Raw genomic sequence first — 17,730 nt, forward strand, 5'->3', positions numbered from 1 at the left:
CAACAACAACAACAACAACAACAACAAAGGATTTGGGGGTAAAGAATCATCACAAACGAGGCCCCACCATTCAACAAAACTGGAAACAAAGCAAGTGATGTGAAAATCTGCACTACTTACAGTAATGTCCAGGATGCATAGGTGGATGATGCTGAAGATGGCCATTCTGGTGGTGAGGTATGGTAGGTGTGTAGGCTGCTGTCCGACTTCCGGTCCAAGTTGTAGTACTATCTAGAAAAAGAAAGGAGTGGTTGGTTTTTAAGGAAGCTTTTCTGCATCTCATTTCTAATCCTCTATTTCTCCTCAATATTTGGAAACCGGTTTTAGAAAACTAAGAAGAGTGCACATATGTATATACTCACTGTGATGGTAAGTAGCTGGCTGAGCTGTAAACCCATTCTGCTGAGTTCCTGGCTGAGGCCCTGAAGCAATCTGTAAGAGTCCATCACTATGGCTACCTGTCAATATACTGGTAGGTTGACCTGGTAAAAGAACACACTACCTATTCATGAACGTTCCAAAAGTTTAATTAAGAAGAGCTCAGCACTACTGGGTAGGAAAATACACTCAACTAAGGGCACTGCAAGACACAGTTCCTACAAGTTTGGTTCGGTATTTTTTTCCACCCACCGGCGTGTCTTAGGAAACTTGAAGCAAGATGCTCTGCATTAGCTAATTTTGACTGACACCCTTAATACTCTAGCAGTAGAAGTATGCAGACAACTCTGTTCATCAACCGTATCTTTGTTCCGTTCACACCTCATTTTCCAGTTCGAAAGGAAAGAAGAAGAGATGTCACAGTTTTATTGAATAACATCGCTGGAGCAGATCTGGTATGAATCCAAACAGGCCAGCAGTAGGTCCAATCAGTTGCTTATTTTCAGGATGTTGTAACTACTGTTCCTAAGGAGGACACTCACTTAAATTTATGTGCCTCCAAAACATACTGAACAGTATTTTAGTTTTAAAAACAGTGCTTGAACAGAGCTGCACACATCACTGGGCTGTTTCTGAGAAAGCTTCTGGGATTCTTTTTCTCCCAGATAAACATTTCAAGAATTAACTAAGATTTAAAGTAAAACTACAGATATTTTAGAACAGGTTAACAGAATTTGATCTTAGAAGGCTTCAGCTCAGCCATTAATACTAAACTGGTCAGCAGTTTCACAAGTACATTTGCACTCTCTCAAACTGGTGTAGCTAGCAGAATTTAACACATTGAAAACTTGAACTAAAACCTAAAAAAACAAGCTTTTTTTTATTTTCCTGTCCACTGGGCTCCGACAATTACAGCACCGATGAGAAACGGTTACTGACTATAAACTGTTGTGCAAAGGCAATACAATTAAACTGCCCATCCTTTTTTCTCTGCTGGAGACAAATAGACATTGTATCTCAAACTTGGCAAAACCATCTGCAGCTTTAGCAGAAAAGTAGTCAGCAAAGATTAGAAACATTATCAAAACACTATTGAAAAAATAAAATTTGATAACATGAAATCCACACATTTTTTATACTGAAGTGACAAAAAGCACATGAAACCACTCCAAACTCCCTGGTTTCCCTACATTAGAGCTGCAGGACACTGTACGTAACTGCTTTACTGTCCTGCTGGAGTGAAGAGTGAGGTCTGATGTTGGTAAACCAGACTCTTCCACTTGTACCAAATAACACAGAAAATTAACAAAAACTTTGACACAGCTCTCCAACAGACTCATGACAATATCAATTAGGGCTGCCACTCTGGTAGTACAGTGGGCCATTACAAAAATAATCAAGTTAAAACTGGAAGACTTATTCTGTCAGCCGTGGAACAATGAAGAATTGTCTGAAAACCTCTTGATATTGCCACTTAACACTGTATTTGCTTGTTCCATTTGCTGTTGCAATAAAATAATAAAATTCTTCCATTCCTACAGCAGTTATTCCAATAACAGCCATAATGTTCTGTCAACAGGCAACTGTTCTTTTAACGTAGTATCATTGAACCACTGGCGTATCCAAAACAGTCTTGTTACACTCATGCAATGTCAGTCTCACTGAAAAAAGACTGGGTTATCAGGAAAAGTTACTCATGTTATGCTCCAAGTTAAAACCTTATGTTAATACTTAAGAGACTGCCTAGATTGTAATGCCACACACTTTCCCAGCATAGTGTAGCAAAAGTACGGTTCTGATGCAATATCTACTCTGGCAAAAAACATCAGTTATCTTAGAGCTGTCACATTTTCACAGTTTAATATTTCATATAATCTCTAGGATCTTACTTGTTGAAGCCACAGGAATGTTGGGAAAATTAGTGGTGCTGGTAGTGCTAGCCTCAGTAGGAGCTAACATGGCTGGGGTGCTATAAGGCTCATTAGATGCCCTGTTACTTGGTGGATGCTGGATGGTCTGGACTGAATGGCCTTCTGCAGAAGACAGTGATGGCTGCCCCTCATAGTCATGAACGTATTCGTCTTTCACCAGCATGCTTGATGGAGCTGTAAAGAAACAAATAGTTAAACTTGCAAAGCAAATCTATTTTCAGGATTTAACTACAAATCGCACTACTGCTTTCAAGCAACAGCAATGCTATTAAAGCTACTGGGGAGGAGGATTTAACCTATCTAAACATTGCTAAAGCACTCCTCTAAACTGCAAATAAACAAGGCAGCAGCAGGAAATTTTGAAGCATTAACTGGATGGAAGAGCGAACTGTTCATTTTGCTGACTGCTCTCAATCAAGTTTAGTCCCTCAGTAGTAAATTCCAACAGCATTTTGTTTTCCAGTCCATCACTGTGTGATTTGACATGGTTAATAAAAGAGAAAAACATGCTTTTTGTCAGGCACCTAAACATGAGTCAATGCAGTAGCTAACAAACCAATTCCTATTATAAGGATATACATAAAGCTCCTATGATAAACATAATTCATGAAAACAGCACATAAAAAACTTCACACATCCCTTAAGTAATTTTATGCAACTCCCATCCAAATTGACTAGAAACATCAAACTCACATCCAAAGACAATATAACACTACTCTGTATTTAACAATGTAGACACTAATTTAGAATATTCCACATACAGTGTAAGGAAATTACTACCACGGCCACAAGAAGAATTTATTTCCATCTATCCCACTAAGCACGTTCAAGTAAAACTCTTCTACTACATTAGCTCCCATGCTCGTTTTTCAAGCAGCCTTAAATATATTAAAATTTGACAGTAATTTTATGTTTCCTGCTGCAAAAAAGAGTAGCAGGACAAGGGAACACTTACTACGTATTTAACTGACAGCTACTAAGCTCTGATTCTGCACACAAGGATCATTTTTCAGAAGACAAAGGTAACATGCAAATCAGCAGAGATGAGTATGCAACTTAAAGCTTGTGAAGTTTACAGTCTGTTGTGTTGTTTGGAGGCTTTTTAAGTCATTTTTCATAGAATGACAGAATGGTCAGGGCTGGAAAGGACCTTAAGATCATCCAGTTCCAACCCTCCTGCCATGGGCAGGGACACTTCACACTAAACCATGTAGCCCAAGGCTCTGTCCAACCTGGCCTTGAACACTGCCAGGGATGGAGCATTCACAACTTCCTTGGGCAACTCATTCCAGTGCCTCAGCACTCTCACAGGGAAAAACTTCTTCCTTGTATCTAACCTGAACTTCCCCTTTTTAGGTTTGAACCTGTTAAATCTTGTCCTATCACTGCAGTACCTGATGAGTATTTTTCTTGATTACTTCTAATAATGTGCTAAAAACACAGGTTTCCTTCTCTACCAATTTATTCTGGGAGGAGAAAAAAAAAAAAATTGGTTTTGGAATAAAGCAGCTGTACAACCTCAGATTTCTGAATAATATTCTTTTGACATTTAACATCAAATTTCCCTCAAGTTTCAGGGAGACCAAAAATATCAGACTGCTTCGTTCAACTGCATATTAATTACAAAATTTCCACTATTTTCTTGTTAAACTGCTTACTAGATCATAAGCATCTGTTATTCCGAATTCAATTACTTAGCCTATTATACACATGTGCACACATTCTTGTGTGTTCAATGCTGCTAGTTAAAAAAAAATGCGGTTTTTGATTTTTTTTATTTTTTCCTCAGTGTTTTTAGGTTGAGGCAATGAAAACAGAGCACAACAACAAGTTGCACTGAAACCTCAATTTAAAGAATTTGTCAATACTTTCCTCTCATATGCTACTTTGTTGATTTTCCAAAACCAAAGAGACAAATGCATTTCCATCTGCTCTCTATACTCCCTCCCAGGAAGATGCACAGGAATAAACTGTGTATATGCTGAAGAGTTTAACACAGTTTGTGCCCACAGAAATGCAACAGTAAGCAGAACTACTTACCAGAACTCTGTAGTGTCAGTCCTGAGAGATCTTTATCAAGAAAAAGAAAAGAGGGTGTGGAGGATTATACAGAGATCTTCAAGAGTGTTTGAACATTATCAGCTTTTACAAACCAGTCCTACAGACTCTACATATTCTACCCCCTCTATCACAACACAAGTCTCAATGGTAAGCTATTCACAGGATACACATTAACTTTAAGAACTGTGTGCAAAGCCAATAGAAAAGCTGACACAAAAGCCAGAAACTGCTTTTTCAAACAGAAACTGGTTTTTTTTTCTGAATAAAGGTAAAAGGAAAATTCCATTAAGAAGATGGGCAAGAACATGAGCATAATTTATCATTAGATCGTTAAAAGTTAATGTTTCTAACTTAGGCCTGTATTTTCTACACTCAAAAGGAAAACATTTTACATTTTAGGTCAAGAGGTTACTTACCAATGCCAGGCGATACTACACGCTCATAATGGTAAGGATTTACACAGACACTGTCACATTTTAAGTCAAAAGCATACTGACAATATTTAACATGCTTGAGTTCATTTTTATGAAGATCAGGCCACCTCCAAAGACGAGCATAAATCACATGAGGGAATCCCTTGCGACCAGCCACCTAAAAAGTTAGACACAAAAGCTGATTTGGAAAGTTGCAACACATCTCACTTTACTTAGTAAGGAACAAACCTGGAAGAGGATGAACATCACCACAACCTCTCTCCATCACCAAAATAAGAAAGAAAAAAAGGTATTGCACAGTTTACCCAAGTTCTTCAAGAGAAATAAACTTCTGTTAGGGTTTTGCTATGGTTAAGTCAACACTGTGATTCTTAAAGAAAAAATACTCAATACAAAACGGCAGAAGCAGAATCTGTGCTTAGTGTAGTACATACGGTCACCTTCCCCACCGTGGATGGTTAACAGAGTTTTGCCCCACAAGAGGAGGAACAAGGCACTAGGCTACACTATAAAGGATTTACAAGTAGAAGAATGCCAATCCATTATACTGAAAAAAAAAAATAATGCCTTAGGGTAGACAGAGAGCTAGCCAGCAAACATGACATCTGTTCCAGAACAAGCAAATCACAACCCAAACTATACAGGTACTGAGCAATGGCGATATAAGGCTAACAAAAATCCTCAGTGCAGACTCCTTGGAGTACCTTAGCACGGGATCATAGGTCTGTCTTCCAACTGCTGACCAACACAGAGCTAACAGAAGCTTCTAGTGAAAATACCAGGATAAGCAGCCGCATTTATTATGTGACCCTGCTTTTTACTGCCACACACACTCGTTTAGAACAGCTGATCCAACACCCTCTGCTTTTGAAAAAAGAAAAAATTAATCAACTACTGATGCAGTCCAGAGCTCCAGTCACAAAACATGACTACAAAGCGGGGATGCCGGAGGACAGCTACTATTCCTCAACATTCTAGGATCCTGAGTCGCTCACTCTTGTTCCAGCTTCACTAGGAGGAAAGCATCTGATTTTCACTGGTACTAACCTGAAGCCTCCCATCCAGCGTTCTCTGTATTGTAACACACTTGCTAGGATGAGCTCCATTTGTGGTTATAGCTGTAATCAAAGAATCCAATTCATCTTTTTTCTCCTTTAGCTTTTTAACTAAACTTTCAATTGCGCGTTTTGCAAAAGTTTCACTCTCTCCACCTTGTCGATGGCACATCAAGCTGTGAACAATGCTCAGACAAGCATCATTACTTGTTGGTGTGTTAGTAATAGACATATTGTCCATTTGTCACAGCTTTTTCTTTCAGATCAGATGTCAGTTTTGGGGGCTGTTCTGATTTTGAAGCTGATGATCCAAGTTAAGTGTTAGATGTACTGTCTCTTGGTAAAACCTAGGAGGAAAAAATATCTACATTAGGATTGTTTTTAACAAACTGCAGATCATGTTTCTAAGGAAGTCTGTGGCTTTTTGCTTCTTTTATTTTCAAGCTAAGTGCAGGATATTAAAAGCACATGAAAAAAAAACAAAAAAACTGCACTGCTTGTCCCGTAACAGCTAAAACATGCTTAAGACACTGCTTGCACAGTTTAATATATAAGATTATTTTTTCCCCTAGTAACATAAAGGTTATAGTATATATACATGTACATATAGTATGTACATATAGAAAGGTAAGGATTATTAGATGAACAGGCTCTGAATCAAGAAAAGGAGAAGAGTGACAATGATTTCCTATGTTTTATAATGGTAGGATAAGACCAAGTGAAAATGCTGACTGTAAGTCAAGGAGCATAGGTTTAAACAAAATTTGAACAGTGAAGAAGCATGAATGTACACCAAAAATCCATCTGTCATCTTCATTTAATAATCCTCTTCAAATAGTTCAGCTACATTCTGACCTCAGACTGAGATTTGTCTTTGCTAATCACAAAGAAAAAAAAAAACAACTCTATCTGGCCATTAGCTCAATACACATTTATGTCAACTAGTATTGTGTGTATCTTTATGTAAGAAAAACCCAGCTGGCACATTTGTCTTTACTTGTTTGCATCCAGCTTCTTCTGGATCAAGACAAACCAACTGAGGTCACTTAAAAAGCACTTCCAAATGTCTCAAACTGAACTGCCTTAACTGCACCAAACAGAAGATGAGAACCAAGTACCTCCTCACACATTTGGCCTTTAAACTCCATTTGTTAAGAACCTGCAGTGGTTTCTGGTCATTAAGTCATTCTTCTCAAAGACAGAAGACCTCATACTTTTGAAGTGTCCTTTAATTCACAAATTAGAAGAAGAGCTGGCCTGATTTTCTCAATTCTGAACGAGCTAATTACTATGCTTTATTCAGAAATATGAGACAGCAGGGTTTGGGCACTCACAGAAAAGGAGTCTAATGTTGTCAAAAAGCTGCTCTGGGTCTTTTTGCAGCTTTGACTTGCCATAGTCATCCAGTAACATCATTCTACCAACTATGCAGTCTGCCTTTAAGACACTGGCAGCAAATACACCAAAATGATTTTACTATATTTACATTTCTTGAGTAAGCTTAAAATATAAGCCTTGCTGAAAATAACATGTTCTCTTCAGTGTAAATAAAATCTTACTTCAACAGTTAAAGAAAAATGCTCATGCACATTATCTGAGGAATATATCCAGACAAAGTCCTGTTACTGCACTGGAATTTTCCATGTTAATAGAGGTATAGTAGTAACAGCTATTTATTGGAAACAAATGTGTTGCACAAAAATAAGAGTGGGATGTTAATTTAGGAAGTTAATACATCACACAAATGACAGTGTGAATGCATGGCTTCCCTTCTTGCATGAGGAATAATGTAACGTAAGTCAAGAATAATTATAAAAGGAAACAAAAGTCTTCCCTATTTTTCTCCAATTCCAACTCAAATACAGCATGCTTTGGTACATTTGGAAATAAAAAAATACACATTGTAAATCCTCCAAGCCCCCCCAAACTCCACCCCCCCTTCCATTTTCAGTAGTTTTCTTCTTTTATAAGGACACTTCTGAACCTAATTTATCCCAAAGGAAAACAGTTACCTAAAAGTCTGAGTAAGACCATTTACCTAGCTATTAAAGTTTCTCCCTCACTGCTAGGTTTTTCTGTGCTTCAACTCAATAAGTCTCTTTTAAAAGTCAAGCTTAACCTGCCAGTCATTCTCCATGGCAACTCACACTCACATAAATCTGTAAAAGCTTGCCAGCTAAAACAGAATAGAACATCATTTTCCTTAAATATAAAACAGCATCCCAGATAGATATGCATAAGTAATCACAAATAAGTGACTTGATAAAGCTATTAGCCAGAAGAGCTTTAAATAAAGAGATGCTTTAAAATTAGATACGCAGCTCTATCTCCTACACCCCTAAAACCATGAATGAGAATTTTACTTGCTGACTTTCAGAAGACTAAAAAGCAGGCAAATAAATCCTTATTTAAGTGGAATGATCTTCAGAAATGTTGAGTCACCCCTCAGCTGCCACTGAGCTCAATAGGAGCTTCTGACTGTTCAGCACTTTTGAAAGCCAGGCCACTTGTTTAGGAGTTTAAATACTGTTACACGCTGCTGGTGCATTAACTACGCATGGTAATTCGGGAGCCTCCCTTTAGAACTGCCCCCTACAGAAATCCTGGATTTGATCTTGAAATTTTGATCCCCAGAAGGAGGGGTGAGGCCAGTAGCTATCGATGTAGCACGTACTGATAAATGCTGCAGCATATTTCCTCTGAAGCACCAGAAGCATTAAGTGTATTTTGCAGGCAAGCCAAGTTCTTATGTTCCACAAATCTAGTTTCTCACAAAATAGCTCTACAAGCCTATCTTTGACTGAGTCACACATTCAAGGGGTGCCTTAACACCTTCTTACTATATTACTTTTATGTGTGCAAATAAAAGCAAAATGCAATCTTAATGCATTATATTTTTAGAAGAGAGCCTTTGAAGATAAGGTTCCAGCGTGCCCTCAGACACGGAGTGTTAGATGTTCTGCAAAACAGCAGCATGCTTGTGAGATTTAACGTTTACTTGGTGCAACCATGAAACTTCAAATTCATTCCCCAGCAGGCCCCCTGCCCAAGTAGGCAACCCCACACTACAGCTCAAGCTTAGATTTAGAGTGGTGTAAGTAGGGGCAAATATACTGAGCAAAGACCTTCTTAGCTCCCCCTCTACCCAGGATTTCACGAAACAGAAATGGACGAAAGGGTGTTTTGGGGGGAAAGGGGCACAGAGAAGAGACAGGGAACACAAGAAAAGCCGCTGCAGGAGACAGAGCTTCTAGTGAAGCTCCCTGCTCCACCTATCAAGGAACAAAAAGGTGTTTCTCTCCCCCTTGCTACAGTGGGATGCAAGTAGAACGCGGAAGAAAAAAAAAGAATGGGACGAGCTAATATAAAATGCTAATGAGTTACAAAGTTACAGAAAAGTGCCTCATCTTATAGAAAGTAATGTATTTCAATAACTATTAATAGTATCTTATGAAAGATGCCAACAACTAGTGTTCTGTGATAGCTGAAGTATCAGAGCAAGATTAAGAGGATTACTGGAACAAGATTAAGATCCTCTGAAGAGGAGTTAAACCTGAAAGACAAAAGACGTTAAGATTGCCAGGTAATTTAAAACACACCGCAGTGGTAAGTAAACATTTAACTGCAGCTCTTCCTTCAAGAGTGATGAAGACTGGAACAAATACCGTAACTCTTCTGTACGTCCCACTTCCCCACGGCTGCCTTGCTGAAGGGTGATGTATCTTTTAGCCTGTGCAATGAAATTCAAAACATGAAGCAGCTGTCTAACATTAAAAATGCACCACTGGTGCCACATGCCTCATTTTCATGTCTGTGGATAATTCTGCCACAAATGATTACCTGACCAATATAAATAGAGTCTAAAAACACAGACATCTATGATAGTATGCTACCTCATGTAACAGAAAATCAAACGTATTATTGACTTACCTACGTGGAAGTAACATTACTGAGCTCTTACGCTAGCGCCCTCGTTGCACTTACATTTATCTTATGGGCAGGAAATCAAAATAAAGACCGTACTGACTCAAACCATTCCACCGTTCAAGGATCAACTGCTACATTCTCTCTCAAAACAGCGATTATTCTACTACTGTGACTACAAAACAGAGACCAAGTTTAATGTTCACCATCTTCTGCAAAAGCTAGCCTGGAGCTCCATGAGAGCACTCCCACCTGTGGAAACAAGGTGCTCCTGATCAACTGGAAGAAACCTGAGCAAAGTACAAAAAGAAGATGAGATCTCACCTGAAGGGAGAAAATTAATAGTTTATTTTGCTAGTATCCCTAGAGCTGCAAGACAGTATAATAAACTAGCACGCCTTAAGAACAAGTGCTTTTACATGCCAGAAATCAAGGATAACAAAAACAGTGTGAGCCATGACTTCCAAATATTTTCAGCAACTCCTCAGGCAGCATACTAGGTACTTAAGAGATAGGATCATTTGGACAGCCTCACACGAGCCCCAAGAGTTGCTGAGACATATTTCAGTTTGAAATTCATCAAAAAAGCATGCAGACGCATACAGACCCAGGCAGACACACACATACACATGGTCTGGAGGAGTACAAGGGGGTTTAGAATGAGAGAAAAAGTCTTTCTGTTTTCCATGGTTATGAAGATAAAAACACATGGCCTTGGTTTCCTTGCTTCTATAGAGGAATTACTGCAGTTGTACAGACTCTCACCTGAGAATAAGGGCAGAGGCAGCAAAAAAATACTGAGACTTCACCTAAACCCCCTTTAATGTCCTAGCCATTCAGCCAAGCAAATTTTGAAACTTACCTGAAAAATCCCTCTTCCAAACAATTGCCCTTTCCAATACACTAATGAGGCTGAAATTTGCTGAGAAGTTACAGATACAGATTTAGCAAAAAGAACTGACATTCCCTTCTAAATACCAACAAGAACCCCAAATGAATACTTTCCACACTTGCAATTCACTTATCTTCCCTCTCTCCTCCCACAAAAGCCACACGTTGCAATGTGGGGAGAATGATCAACCCCAAACAAGTAAAGGAAATAATACGCTTACACAGGCAAACCAGTGGGTTATGGATGGAGCTGGAAGCCAGGGATGTCATCCAAAGCAAGACGATCCAGGCAATGAGCACTCCAGCAGCTTGGGCCAGACCTTTTTATCCCTGCCCAACGCTGATATGATACGTGACGCTGCTCATTTACAGTGGGGTTTAAGCCAATCACAGCCACAGAAGGATCAAATTCACCAAGAAACTCAGTCTAAATATGTGACGGCCCAAATGCCACTGGATAATTACTTTAAGATATGAGCCAAAGGCCAAACCCCCTCCACAGCGTACATCTTGTTTGTAAGTTTCGACAAAAAAGCAGGTATTTTCTAGAAAAGCAACAACTTAAGCCTCTTGGAGACTTTACTGTTTGCAGAACAAATTACATGAGCAGTAGAAGTTTAAAAATACAGCAGACCCTTGACACAACTGAAAAGATAGTTCTTGCAAGTGTCAGGGCAGCAAAGGCCCTTTGAAAAGCTTTTGGTGGAGAACGGGAAGTAGCCTTGCAGATTAGCTCAGAAACAGAGGTTCCAGACAGAGACACGGTGCTGAAGACCCAAAGATGCTCATGGAGAAGGCCGATGAACACGGCCAGTGGGGGCAGCAGGGGAACACGCAGCACACACTGACACAGAGGTGCATGAACAATGCAAGATGGATCTACAACCACATTCACAAGAACCCCGAAATCATGCAATCCCAAACCGGTTTGTGTTGCAAGGAACCTCAAAGCTCATCCAATTCCAACCCCCTGCCATGGGCAGGGACACCTTCCACTGGAGCAGCTTGCTCCAAGCCCCTGTGTCCAACCTGGCCTTGAACACTGCCACGGATGGGGCAGCCACAGCTTCTCTGGCCACCCTGTGCCAGCGCCTCAGCACCCTCACAGCAAAGAGCTTCTGCCTAAGAGCTCATCTCAGTCTCCCCTCGGGCAGGTTAAAGCCATTCCCCTTGGCCTGTCCCTACAGGCCCTTGTCCAAAGCCTCTCTCCACTGCAATGGAAATGCAACCAGTCTGCCAAATTAAAGTCAAATAAGAGATTTTACACATGCTGAGTATTAGATACACATTTGGGGTTCAGAAATCCTTTCAAACGTGAGGTTGAGATTTGCCACCTTTTTGTACAAACTGTTCAGACAACCACCCTGTGTCACGTGAGAGCATTTCAAATGACTGTCAATACATTATCATTGTAAGTCCCTTCCAACTGAACTATTCTATTCTAAATAACACTAACACAGATCTTTAGCAGCAGTTATGCTCTACAATGCATGTGAATACATAAGCCTGAGCATTTTTAGTATTGCTCTGTGTAAGGGCTGGTGTCACAAACATGTACAGGGATGCTAAAGACAATACAGGCAGGTAAGTATGTCTAATGGCATTCACCAGCTACTCTACAGGCATTTCTATCTGCTATGAATTTTAAGATAATGTGGCCACTATTTGACATAACATACTGTAAAAAGGTCTAAGCAAGTCAGCAAATTTACAGGCAGAATATCCTTTGTGATTATCCATGACTTGAGTGAATATTACCACTATGGTCTTCAAAACCAAGTGAAAAAGTGAATAAAAACATGTCTACTAAAGTAACGAAGAAAGATCACAGCCAGAGCAAGGCCCACGGTGCCATATGATGTCAAGGGGAAAGATGTAATTTTTGTTAAAAATTAATGTTAGCTAATATATGTTATATACTGTAACATCAACTTCAATATAAAAGATACAGCCTTCAATTCTAGGGAGTCATATACTGGGGCAAGAAGGGAAACAAGTTAATGCCAAAAAAAACCCTAATGACCAAAAAGGTATTTCCAAGTTGTGACTATAAAGGTAATTTTTAGAAAAACACATCTAAAAAAGTAAGAACAGTTTGCTTGAAGCTGCCACTGCTGCACTCAGAACACGATTTATCAGTTACAGCCATCCCAGTCCCAGATTTCCAGCCTTTTCATACCAGGCAGTAACACAACGCTAACGAACTGGCTAATTAGAATAGCGTACAAACTGACATCTTGCTAGAACATTTCACATAAATAAAGGACAAGAAAGGCTCTTGCATAAGCTGCTGCCGCCAAAATTAGACAAACACAAAGATGTCAGAAAAAGCAGCACGTACATTTGATAGCTTTTAACCACCAAAACGTTACTAGAGTTTTGCTGTTTAATAATGCAGTGGTAGAAGTTTTATGATAAACATGACAAAGAAAAAAATCCATAAACCAATAAAACAAAAGGCAGCTTGTGATGTGATGAAGATATGAATAAGTGATTAAACTGCAGATACTTTCCAGCACATTAGACAATTATCTACTTGCCCAAAGGGTGAACAGGAACAAAATGTTTGTAGACATAAGACCAATTAGCATTAAAGAGCAAGAGAAAGTGTACTAAGGAGGTACTGCACTGACACTGTTCTGTACAGTAAGAGCTAACATTCCTCAGAATACTATTTTTGTGCTCATATCTGAATCATCTGTATCAATTCTGTTCATCTCACTGTCAGTAGCTACAAAAATTTAAGACATACATCAGCATAAAAGGAACTGAAAAAGAGTTTAGAGACAACTCTTGAGAGGCAACTCCTTCATCTTAACACAAATCCACAGTTAAAACATATGAGCGGCCATTTCTTTATGGAAGAAACTGGTCTGATGTAGCTGTCCAGCTACAGCTCTCAGCACATCTTCACTCCTCTCAGCTTTCACCTCTGCTCTCCAATGGCTTTCAAAAGCACTTTACAAATACAAGACTGATCCTGTAAACAGAACAAACATTTCTGTTGCACAAGGGTTTTTAAATCTCATTCAAACACTACAGTAAATACAATAATCAGAGGATGGTTGGGGTTAGAAGTGACCTTAAAGCTTATCATCTAGTTTCAACCCCCTGCCATGCTCAGGGGCACCGTCCACCAGACCAGACCTTAAAGCTCATCTACTTCTAGCCCTCTGCCATGGTCAGGTCAGGGGCACATTCCACTAGACCAGACCTTAAAGCTCTTCTAGTTCTAGGCCCCCGCCATGGTCAGGGACACATTCCACTAGACCAGACCTTAACGCTCTTTCAGTTCCAAGCCCCTGCTATGGGCTGGGACATCTTCCACTAGAGCAGCCTGCTCCAAGCCCGTGTCCAACCTGGCCTTGAACACTGCCAGGGATGGGGCAGCCACAGCTTCTCTGGGCACCCTGTGCCAGCGCCTCAGCACCCTCACAGCAAAGAGCTTCTGCCTAAGAGCTCATCTCGGTCTCCCCTCGGGCAGGTTAAAGCCATTCCCCTTGGCCTGTCCCTACAGGCCCTTGTCCCAAGCCCCTCTCCAGCTTTCCTGCAGCCCCTTTAGGCACTGGAGCTGCTCTAAGGTCTCTCCTTCAGGAGCCTTCTCTTCTCCAGGCTGAACCAGCCCACCTCTTGAGTCAGGATAAAGCCCTATCTTGTCCTTGAATGCAGGCGGGGTGCCAGGACACAATAAAAAACATAGCACTACGATGCTGATGGGACTACATAAGCACACATTTTAAACGCCCAGAAAGTAATTTTTTATGTTGGTTCACCTTCCCTCTCTCCAAATTTTATTTTTGAGAAAGTATACAGCTGAAAAAACCCTCCTCTTCTCCACACAGCCTTCTGCATGGTCAGAGAAGGAAGACCACTGCACATTGCACCATGGGGGTGGGAAAAGCAGCAAACTACACCTGGATCTATATCCACAGCACCTCACACTATCTCACTTCCAAGAGACTGCATTCAGAAAGCAGGCAGTGGTGGAACTCCTTGCCATAGAATGACAGAGCAAACCTGAACTGAGCTCTTCCTCAGGGTATCCTGCAAGACCCATCTTCTTGCAGAAGGCTTCTTCCAACAAGGACAAACAGTAATTTGTCAAAACCTCACAAACAGAGGAAACAATTGTGGTTATGCCAAGCAGTAAGAAGGAAGAGTCAAACGTTGTTCAGGCAGAAGCAGTGTGATTTTTCACTTGTACACCATGTTTTGATACCCCAGAACAGGTGTAGTAGATAACATCTGCTCTTTATTGTAATCTGTACAGGGATAATGTTCTCCACTTGAGCTTAAAGAAAAAAATCACCTCTGGGCAAAGCAAGCATGGAAAATTCCAGCCCCAACCAAAATTAAGAGTTTTTCACAGGTTAACAATATAAGAAAATAGAGCCCTAAAATTCCAGCAGGCCTTTAACAACAGCACAGCAATGACTGCTCCTCACAAGGATCCACTGCTCTCAGCACCTTTGTTCTCCACTAGATCTGTTGATACCTCTCGAAACTCACATCCCCATTGTGCGAGCTAAGCCTGAATGCATTATGTAAAGAGCCACTTAAAAAAAGGAATTCTAATCAGCTCGAGACACTTACTGCTTCTCTTTAGGCTTCAGCTCTTTGAAATAAAGTTTCTATATCAACATTAAACATGCATGATTATGCAACAAGCAAATCAAACAAGGTTCATGAATGCAAAGTGAGAAGAAACTGCTTCCAGTAGCAATCCGGCCAAGATAAGAGGGCCAGAAGGACAAGTTGCCTACGTATCATAAAGCTAAGAGTACGAAAACATGGTTTATAGGGCAGCACCTTGTACGGAATTACCCACATTACTGAACAAAGTAACAAGAGTCTTGCAATTCAGAAGATGACAGCTATCACAGAGTCTGGAATCACTCCTGCCTGTTGACAGCAGCATGCTGTTCTTAACCAAGAAGTGGTTAGGAACAGTGGTAAAAGACACCACGATCCTACTCCACTGTACGTGCTTGAGAAGAATTGGTTTGCAAGTGGTACAATTTGGGCTCCAAGTAATAACACACCTAACCCACACCTGGATTACCCCTTAAATTAACCACCCTTCCGTGGTGAGGACTCAATAACACACCGTCACAAATCTCCCTGAGAAACGGCGGTAGGAAGGAAAGAGGGTCAAACAGGAATCACTTTAATGACTCTTATGAACACCCCATGTGTTGAGCAGCCCCACGCTGCATTAAAAACCACCTTAAAGCGCGCTGGTATTGCAAAGAAGATGGCAGATTTCAAAGAACTAAACGCCAACCTGCTCACACAAAACCACTCAGGGCATGAGAGGGAGCACAAGAACGCGGTCTGCACTGAACGGCACCACAGCGAAGTTTAACTGCGGACGGGCGGCGGGAGAGCCCATCCGAGAGAGAACCGGGGGTTAACAACAATAACGCTTAAAGTTTGGGGCCGGGGGGGGGGGGTGGTGGTGGTATGTGCGCGTGCGGGAAAGACGTTTGCTGCTCGCTGAGGGCAAGCGGGGCAGGAGCCGGGGCGGGGAACGGGGCAGCGGGGCCCGAGGACAAGCCCCCGGGAGGCGCAGGACAAGGGGCGGTCCGCGGACAGCGCTGCGGGGCGGGATGGGGGGGGGGGGGGGATGCAGGCTGCGGGCGGTCTCGGCGGGCGGGGAGCCGAGAGCGGATGTTACCTGGGCCGCAGGCGGGGTCGGAGCGGCCGCAGTCCGGGCGCGGCCTGGGGCTGCGGTGAGGGGCGGCGACCGCTGTGGTGATGGCGGGAGGGGGGGGAGGGGGGGGAGCCTTCCCTCGCCTCAGCCGGCCCCGGAGCTCCGCGGCGGGCCAGGCCTCCGCCCCCCCGCCCTCCCCTCCCCTCGCCGGGCTGCGGCCGGGCCGGCGGGGCGGCGCTGGCAGCGGGACCCGGCCGCGCAGGCACGGAACGGCCGCCGCGGTACCGGTGGCGCTGGGGTTGTTGTTGCTACCACGGCTCCAGCGATCGCGCTCCGCGGCCGCCGCCGACACGTCCAGACGCCACCGCGCATGAGCCACATCCGGGTAACACCGCCAGCCCCCCCCCCCCCGCCTCGCTACCAGCACACACGGCGCTTGCGCACACGGCGACTAGCGGTTGCCGCGCTGCTGGCAGCCGGAGAGAGGGGCGGGCGGGCGCGTTAGGGAATTGTGTGGTTGGTGTCCGCCGGCGGCGCGGGTAAGGCTGATGGGGCGGCAAGCAGGACTACGATCCCGCGGTCCCCGTAAATGCACCCCCAGAGGTGTGAAACACGGAACGTGGAGCCCCGAGTGCACAGGGTCAGCAGTACAGCACCCTGAATGCACAGCCCCACCGCTGCAACCCCGTGGGGTCACTGAGTGGTTTGGGTTGTAACGAGCTTAAAGCTCTTCCAGTCACAACCCCTGCCACGGGCAGGGACCCCTTCCCCTAGAGCAGCCTGCTCCAAGCCCCTGTGTCCAACCTGGCCTTGAACACTGCCAGGGATGGGGCAGCCACAGCTTCTCTGGGCACCCTGTGCCAGCGCCTCAGCACCCTCATAGGGAAGAACTTCTGCCTAATGCCTGGAAGCTTCTCTGTAAGTGTCCCTGGAGCCTTCTCTTCTCCAGGCTGACCCAGCCCAGCTCTCTCAGCCTGGCTCCAGAGCAGAGCTGCTCCAGCCCTCGCAGCATCTCCATGGCCTCCTCTGGCCTCGCTCCAACAGCTCCACGTCCCTCTTGTGCTGCTGCCCCAGAGCTGGATCAGGACTGCAGGGGGGGTCTCCCCACAGCACAGCAGAGGGGCAGGATCCCCTCCCTGAGCTGCTGCTCACGCTCTGGGGGTGCAGCCCAGCACACGGGGGGGGGCTGGGCTCAAGCGCTCACTGAAGCCGGGTCATGGGGAGCTTCTCACCCAACACCTCAAGTCCTTCTCCTCCGGGCTTCTCCATCCAGCTCATGTCTGTGCTGGGATTGCCCTGACCCAGGGGCAGGACCTTTCCCTTGGCCTGGTTGAACTCCATGACGTTCACAGGGTCCCACCTCTGCCAGATCCCTCTGGATCCCATCAAGGTGCTGCTGGGAA

The 17,730-nt window shown here is 43.1% G+C and overlaps 1 protein-coding gene across 3 annotated transcripts in view; it reads right to left on the bottom strand.

Moving 5' to 3' along the window:
* The window catches only part of SMAD4 (SMAD family member 4), a 29,228-nt gene extending 12,782 nt beyond the window's left edge, over positions 1-16,446 (bottom strand). The window contains exons 1-7 of one of the 3 annotated variants that reach the window (XM_061450465.1): positions 16,352-16,446; positions 5,852-6,206; positions 4,787-4,961; positions 4,350-4,379; positions 2,268-2,483; positions 363-482; positions 121-231 (exon numbers count right to left, since the gene is read on the bottom strand). In XM_061450465.1, coding sequence (XP_061306449.1) covers positions 121-231; positions 363-482; positions 2,268-2,483; positions 4,350-4,379; positions 4,787-4,961; positions 5,852-6,100 — 901 coding nt within the window. In that variant the 5' untranslated portion in view covers positions 6,101-6,206; positions 16,352-16,446. The remainder of the gene's footprint in view (positions 1-120; positions 232-362; positions 483-2,267; positions 2,484-4,349; positions 4,380-4,786; positions 4,962-5,851; positions 6,207-16,351) is intronic. The other 2 variants (XM_061450466.1, XM_061450467.1) reach the window with 2 other exon arrangements.
* Between the last annotated feature and the right edge of the window lie 1,284 nt (positions 16,447-17,730).

This window comes from Pezoporus flaviventris, unplaced genomic scaffold, assembly GCF_033815535.1.
Source record: "Pezoporus flaviventris isolate CSIRO_AGI_PZ_B2104156 unplaced genomic scaffold, CSIRO_AGI_Pfla_v1 ptg000010l, whole genome shotgun sequence".
Lineage (NCBI taxonomy): Eukaryota > Metazoa > Chordata > Aves > Psittaciformes > Psittacidae > Pezoporus > Pezoporus flaviventris.